Raw genomic sequence first — 8,353 nt, forward strand, 5'->3', positions numbered from 1 at the left:
AGACATGCAGCACAACTCTCAGCCCCTGAGGAGCTGCCTGCAAGAGCACGATTATAGTTAGCTTCGGTTATGTCTGTGTGAGTGAATATGGGTGAGCGTATATATAGTTATACAAATGTAATGAATTCTGGGTCTTCTGATTATGTGTGTAAAGTATGTAATTCTCATATATTCAGGTTTAATTTCAGGTATATTTGCACAAGTATTTAAAAACCTCACCAATTAGATGGCAAGCTGCTAAATTTGTACATTTTCATGTTTATTGTAGGATTTGTGGATGAGTGGTAGACATAAGTCGGTGCAATTGCAAATAATCTTTGACAATAATTCAAAGTAATCAATGTAAATAAATGATACAAGACTTCATAATCAAGTTAAATAACTTTTATTTACGGTTTATTAACAAGTTTGTCAAAAAGAGCAGGGTAACTCTCTTCTTCTTTAGCAGCTGCCTGTGTTTCCCTCTTCTCCTCTCTCTCAGAAATTTGATGAGGTCAGATGAACTTCGCCTCATCCTCTGTGATGCACTTTCCCGGGAGGGGCCAGAGGAGGAAGACCGCAGCCTGCAGCATCCTACTGCAATCATGACACTGTACCGCCAAGCCTGTCGCAAGAAAACACTCTTTTTGTCTCACACACACACACACACACACACACACACACACACACACACAGAGAGAGAGAAGATACAACAAATTGTTACTTTCTTGACTTTTGCAGAACACCACACATTTTCTACACAATGTTTGATTAACGGGTCAAGTTGAAGCCCAATACAACATTCATCACACACTAACAAGAAACATCATAGAGCGCACGTTCGGCATGTTAAAGACACGCTGGCATGTCATTTTCTAGAGGGCCTTGGGGATCACGCCACTGTTTGCCCCAAAGGTGACTGGCATCCTCCACAACATTTGTGTGATGGGAGGTGATCTCCAGGAGGAGGATGGCACAAGATGGCAGCAAGGATGACATGGAGAATGCAGTAGTGGATGAAGGGGACCTGTCAGAAAACCATCTTCAAGGACATCTTGCTGCTCAGCTTACTTCTCCTGAGGAACTGACTACATCTAGACAGTAGCCTAAACCTATCCAGATGATGCCATGTTCACTAAAAGATGAACATCAACAGGTTAACAATGTTTGCACATTAGATCAAATATTAAGAAAACTAGTAAATATAGATATATTTATGAACATCATTTTAATTGCCTAATGTACTATTGTTGCCATTATTTAATAGTGTTGAAGGGAGACTGCCAAATGGTTAACTAGAATCACCTGATGTATGGTGTTTGTGGTTGCACTTTATTTTACAGTACGTGTACTAACATGTACTTATAGTGTACTTACAATGTTACCTAAGAAATACAATTTATCTAAGAAAGTTCTGGTAACACAAGGTAACTACAATGGGGTAGGGTTAGGTTTAGGGGTAGGTTCAGGGTTAGTACCTAGTTATTACATAGTTATTGTAATTACTATAATAAGTATATAGTATGTACATGAGGAACAGGACTGTAAAATAAAGTGCTACCGTGTTTGTTATATAACCTTTAAGAGACAAAGAATTTTCTTCTTTTTTTTTCGATTTTATCTCCTGCTTTAATTCTAATAAAATATTTTGAGAGTGCAGACCAACCTCTGGAACATGGGTGTGTAGGTACACATTATCTGCAAATAAGCACTCCAGTAAAGTCACACATATTTAATGCCACTTTATTCAAGAGAATAGCTTCTCAGTTTGAGCAAACAGCTTTAGGCTCTGCAGAATACCTGATTCTGACTGGGCAGTCGCGACATTCCGAGGTATATTATACCTGGATAACAACCTGTAAAAGCTAATAACACTGGCTCATCCCAGTAACAGCAGTCGGTGCTGTACTATTGCTTGAACTATTTATTTTCTTGGTGAAAGCTTTGCATTTGTTTAGCTAATAAAATATTACAACTATTTAAAATGGTGTACAATTGTTTAATTATGTTATCCTGGTATCGCGGACACGCACTCATTCCATACAAACCCAGCTGCTGCCATTTGTCTTGTACACTGTAATGGATTATAAGAGAACTAACAAGCTGGTAAGGTTTAAAAACATTTTAGTCTTGATTAATTTATTGCCTATTTTGTGGTGAAATGTTGTGTAATACATGGTTTGCCTGCAACGTTTACCTTAAATGTCTGTTTAGTTTAGTGATGTGTCGTTCGTGAACTAATCGCTTTTTTTTTTGGAACGAATCTTTTAGGTGAACAAATCGTTCGTTCACGTAATCCACTGACTCATATTTCTCGTTCACTGAAGTTCCTCCCTCCACAACAATGCGCAGCTCGGTGAACCGGGTAGCTCTGTAAACTGTTTCATCCTGTCAAAGAGTTATTCAACCTCGAGCCAATAGCATTCGATAATGAGATGTGACGGAGAATGTGATTTGTTGAATGTAGTGAACGAATGTGCCCTTCACTGAACGAGTTTCCTATGAGTCTAAACGAGATCGAGAGATATCATTCGTGAACGAAATGACTGAACTGGTACACATGTCGTTCACGAACAAGTTGAATGAATGGATACATGTCGTTCGTAAATGCATTGAACTGGTACGTAGCTTATCGCATTCGTGAACAAAATGAATAAGAGTAAACCAGGTCAGTTGGCCATTTAGCATGTCAATCTCACAAAATGCAAAGCGCAGTTATAGGTACTGTGCACATAGGCCTACGCTTTTTTTCATATTTAGCATACAGAACATAACTCCACGTTTAATCCACGATTATGAATGTATTTATTAATGTGAATATATAATATACGAACTGTCTGACCAAACAATTAAAATGCTAATTATGCAAGAAAACCTTGTGCTTTTTCATCTGAACAACTTAATTAGACTTTATATATTGAATGCGATTATGCACACAGTTTTTGTAACAAGTGAATACGTTCGTTGACTTAAGAAATAACACATATGCTGGCATATTTTGTGTAATACAAAGAAATGGTCACTGAACAAATCAGTGAACAAATCTGAACAAATGATTTTGGTGAACAAACTAAAAAGGAATGAATCACTTGAAAGAATAATAATTTCCACCACTAGTTTAGTTTGAATATAGCCTACCACTTACTCGCAACTGCTGTCTTAACAGAAGCTTTGCGTTCAAATATAACTCAAATCAATATGTCACATTTACTTATGTGGCAAAAAGCTGTGTAATAAGCGGAATAATGTACATTCAGCTGGTTGCTCTCACAGAATTAACCCCTTCTGGCTGATACAAGACCCGACATGAATCACCCTGTCAGTGTTTATTCTGCAAGAATTACCAACTGGATGTACACATTAGTATCCCTTACATATTGCATTGGTGTAGCATTACGAAACTCAGTATGTGCCACCGGCATTTTGCCCTGAAGGTACTTAAAATGACCACCTTGTTGTCAAAATTTTTAATGAAGAAACATGCTAAAAGCTTTATATGAATTTGAGATTTTGTAATGAGACAATGCGTCATGTTAAGAATGTTTATTCTGCCAGCAAAACTTTATGTCTGCCATGGAAATATACTGTCAACACTGTTTGTGATTTCCCAATAAAATAGCTTAGAAACGGAAAAGTTCTATCATTTATTTCTGAAGAACTTAATCCCACAGCATCACTACTAGTAGAGAAACACTGCCAGGTAGAATTAATTCACACACACAATCGCTCTCACTAATGCATTAATATGAATGTGACATTTACTGTGCTACTTTATCTGTATCTGATTAAGAACGAGCAGAAATCTGTGAGAAATATAATGACTCAAAGGCAAAAGAACTGATAAAAATTAGCTGTTATAGGAGCAATAACCATGTGGGCAGTGCGGTTTCATATGCCATAGCTGTGCACAAAGGTTTTTTTCACTTCTCCAAGCTTATGTTCATTAATGACGTCATCAGTGATAGTCGACTTCGACTCGACTTTCATCACATCAGTCAACTATAAAAAATCATAAGTCGTTCAATCCGTAATGTATACCGCATCAATGAATTTGATGGAGTGAAGCCAAAATGACACTAGAAGCTGTATCTCTGCAATGCTTTGTTAAATTGACACCAAACTTTGTATGTGTCATTGCTACTTTATTCTGAGCACACTGCATCACAGCAATCAATAATTTTCTGTTAAAACACCTTAAAATGTCGTCACTTGCTCATTGTTGCAGCTGGTCTGATGCCCCCAGTCATGGTGCCATGTCTTTTTATGCCTTATTTTGCTTGGCCCCTCATTGACTGCTTGCAGCTATATTTCTATTTCTCGTTTATCTTTCCTTCAGTGATTCTGCTCGTCATTGTCCTTAAGGCTCAGTGGATCTCCCCTGTGTAATTTGATTGATAGCCAGCCCCCTCCCACCCCCGTTTATCTGAGCCATGACTGTGCAGGACTGCAGGTTTATTTAAGGTCATGTGATATCCTGGAAAAAATAGCTGCAATCTGACGTCACTGCCACCTTCTGATCCATTCTGATTGGACTGCATGCATCTTGCATAATGATGTACCGTTCTTTATAAATGGCCAATGCAGTGACAAAAGAATACAGCAAAGAAATTCAAGGAAAGAAGACACAACTGCAAAAGAGAAAACTTCAGCTTGCTGTTTGGAAGTCAGCTTCCTAAGGTTTGGCTTTTTTAACATTGACATTTATTCACTTAGCACATGCTATAATCAAAACCCAACAATACATTGTTGGTTCCTACCAGACACGTCAATTTTGTCAGACCATTCCCAGAAACTAGCTTAATTTATATTGTATTTTTTCTGCTATTCAGAATATTTGTTGTTTAAGTTGTGCATAATTGTGCAGGTTACTAGTCTACGTTAATAGACATTCTAAAACGTTTAACACCAAAATGTGTGACATGGCTTATTAAGATGATGACGCTGCACTGCAGGCAAACAGTCCAGATTTGGATGCAAGCCCAAAATGCAGTAGCAGAGTCAGGATGTTTCCTAGGGGTGGCCAGAGAGAGACCAGCAGCCAGACTGGGGTGGCACAGAAATCTTCATTATTTCAATATAAAAATGTGTTTGACCATAAAGAACTTGACTATTTTAGTGCCTGTATACAGTTTAATTCTACTTAATTGTAATTTAGATATTTGTAAATTTAGTTCTAATGAGTGAATATGACACCATATATTTTTATTGCTCAGCTTGGTTCTGGTTCTTATACATTCATACAGAATTCCACTGGGAATGTGCATGTGATTGAAAGTTTGATTGATTCTGTGTTGCAGGTTCAGGCACGATGAGCGGCATTATTCCCAGGAGCAAAGCAAAAGGCACTGACATCTGTGCATTTAACAAATATTATTATATAATCCGCTCTGACCTCGGCTGCTATATGCAGACAGGTAGTTTAAATAAAGGTTCAGATATCTCTATTTTCAATCTGCACCCTGCCTGCCAAAATGGAGACCATTACATTGGCGGAGATAGCTACTTCCACATCATCAATGGCAATTCCTGCCGCAGAGTCACAAACATGTCGACAGACAGCGATGCTGTAGTTTTCAGCCTTCATCCCAACTATCAGGGTGGAGACCACTACTTCGCAGCCCATGGCTATTTTTACATCATCTTCCAAAAAAAAGGCACTTACCGGAAAGCAACGAACATGACTAAAGACATGGATGCTGAAGAACACACCCTGGATACCAACTTCAGAAATGGTCTGTATTACTGGAGCCCACCATCCAAGAAAACTGGCTTCTGCTTCCTCAAGCCAGCCTCAGAGTGGGGAGTTGAGTACTGCACCGGTCCTGATCTCAGCTCAGACGAGAACAGTGCTGTCTATTCTGTTCATCCCGATGTTCTTAACTTCCTTCCTGGTGGGCTGTCTGTAACTAAAGGCCCAGCCATTGGTATGTGGGAGAATATTAAAACCATAACTAATGACAGCAGTACACCGGTGACATGGCAAAAGAAGATCAGTAAAATGGTTGGATACAATAAGGAGAAAATTGCCCAGATCACTCAAAACTGGAAGATAGAAAAATCAGCCTCAATTGAATCTGAAGAGCTTGCAAAGTTAATTGCGAAGTTGCAGTTCTCCTTTTCTGCTGAACATGGAGGTTCACATGTCAGCACTGAAAACGAAAGCTGGAAAGAAGCAACTGAAGAGGAAGAGCAACTCACATTTGGGCTGAAGCCAAGGGAGCGTTTATATCTGTGGCAGCAAAAACTGTGTCTTGGTCAAGAACCAGTGTTGTTCTGCTGTGATTTAAAGATTACCAATGAGCCGAACCCTCCAACTTCACCTGCACAACCATGAATATCTAGATTTCAGGATCGCTGAACTCCAAGGATAACTAAGCGCTTTTCATTTCAATACATAGGCAATACATTCTCAAGTAATTATTTAGATATATGCATGTATCATTTAAAATTAGTCTGATTAGTCTGAAATCATTTCATATAGCAAAGAGATTTTTCAGTTACAGATGATGTAACTACAATTACTGAATCTTTGTTTTTATGATTAAAAGAATCTGATAATGTTATTTTGAATCTCACGAAAATTAAATAATGCTGCATACTGCTCTTGAAGTCTTGGTTTTTTCTCTTTCTGTTTCTTTAAACTTTACACTGATTTGTGCTGTCTGGGAATGTGGATCTGTCAAACACACACTGACATCTGCTACATGTCTGATGAAAACCAAAGAGTTGCACAATCACAACTGTATGCTTGTTCTTTTGATCCATTTATCATACACCTCACAAGTTCCACAACAGAATAATGTCTGACCAGCAAATGACCAACTAAAGACCAGCACATGACCAACATAAACCAGCAAAGGACCAGCTCAAACCAGCATCCCAGCTTCAAAACATACCTAACCAGCATATGCTGGGTTTTTTAACAGGGTACTAATACTTAGACAAGATACCAAACTTTGAAATGTATATTTGAATCAAATTCAGTTTATTTATAAATTATATTAAAAAATCTTGGTTGGCCAACAAGTTTCTTTATATACATTTGAAAAATAATAAATAAAAATGACACCGATAAAATTTTAAAAGAAAATACCTATTTTTAACAAAGATTTTAGTGCAGCAAATGCAGGAGCTGTTCTGTGAAGGCTCGATCATGGAGCTAACAGCAAGTGACAGTTGTTTTGAGACTGAAGTGATGTAGATGGACTACAGGTGCTGCAACAAGCAGATTGGATAGAGGATGAATTATTAAGAGCTTTATAATAAAAGAAAAGCATTTTTAAATTAGTTTGGACTGGTAACCAAGCGTAGGATTGGTGCGATATGGTCACGTTTATGGGTTCCCGTGAGTGGATGGGCTGCTGCTTTCTGCACCATTTGGAGATGAGAAAAAGGAAAGAGGTAACCCGACATACAATAGTCTAATCATGTAGAGATAATAGCATAGTTGTTAGTTGCAAAACTGTGCCTGCTTTAAAACTTATATTACTTTTGCTAACCAGCAAAGATGATAAAAACGTATAGTTTAATACTATTGTCTTGGTAAGTTAAATTAAATGTACACATTGCTTTCAGGCTAAAGTTTTTTACCTAACGTATTCCCTGGGAATCAAACCCACAATCTTGCTCTACTGAAAACCATGCCGTACCACTTGAGCGACAGGAACACGAAAAATGTGAATCCTAAAATAGAATCCTAGGTCTTTAAAGTTCAGCTCCAAGTCAATTCACTTGACATTACCTGGAACTTTTCTCCCAGGAACTTTTCTACCAGGAACTTTTTTGTCCCCCCAGACCCGTTGCCTTCTGCATTTCCATCGGGGTCTAAAGTACCGGGAAGATTATGCTAATTTATCCGGTGACGTAGTATTGCGTGCGACTGCTTCTTCTTGTCAGGTACAGACCGTAATCATTCTTGCGCGACAGAAAAGGTAGAATGGATGAGATCCAAGGAGTGCTGCTTCTGCTCATGTTGTATTGGTTTACTCAAGAAATTATGAACCAAACGGCAAAAAAAGGTGAGCACTGATAGTAAAGCGTATCCAGAAAGCTCGTAATGCTCGATACAAAAACGAGACAACGTGTCTTATCAGCAATTGCCGACATCGACCGTGAGATGGCTGGGACGAACGCTCGACATCGAGCAGAAAGAACAAGATTGGTAAGAAATAATTAAATCAAATTTATCCAGAGTTGTGACTAATGTTATTATAGATTTCGTGAACTTATTTTTGCCACTTTTGTGTGTTCTAGATTTACGAGTACTATCGAATGCGTCGCGTTGCGCCATCAGTTTGGGTACATAATAGAACAACTGCGTGGTGGGACAGCGTGGTTTCGACTTTCACCGAGGCCCAGTGGATAAAGAATTTCT

General features: G+C 38.4%; 1 protein-coding gene across 1 annotated transcript; it reads left to right on the forward strand.

Annotated features, from left to right (window-relative positions):
* Nucleotides 1–4,557: 4,557 nt before the first annotated feature.
* Nucleotides 4,558–6,580, forward strand: LOC127952721 (uncharacterized). Its single transcript, XM_052551424.1, has 2 exons — nucleotides 4,558–4,656; nucleotides 5,277–6,580. The coding sequence occupies exon 2, from the start codon at nucleotides 5,288–5,290 to the stop codon at nucleotides 6,311–6,313; it is 1,026 nt and encodes a 341-aa protein (XP_052407384.1). The 5' UTR covers nucleotides 4,558–4,656; nucleotides 5,277–5,287; the 3' UTR covers nucleotides 6,314–6,580.
* The last annotated feature ends 1,773 nt before the right edge of the window (nucleotides 6,581–8,353 follow it).

The sequence above is a fragment of the Carassius gibelio genome, chromosome B3, assembly GCF_023724105.1.
Source record: "Carassius gibelio isolate Cgi1373 ecotype wild population from Czech Republic chromosome B3, carGib1.2-hapl.c, whole genome shotgun sequence".
Lineage (NCBI taxonomy): Eukaryota > Metazoa > Chordata > Actinopteri > Cypriniformes > Cyprinidae > Carassius > Carassius gibelio.

Excerpts from the sequence above, each read along its gene's own strand:
- LOC127952721 (XM_052551424.1), top strand. The coding sequence starts at position 5,288 with ATGAGCGGCATTATTCCCAGGAGCAAAGCAAAAGGCACTGACATCTGT.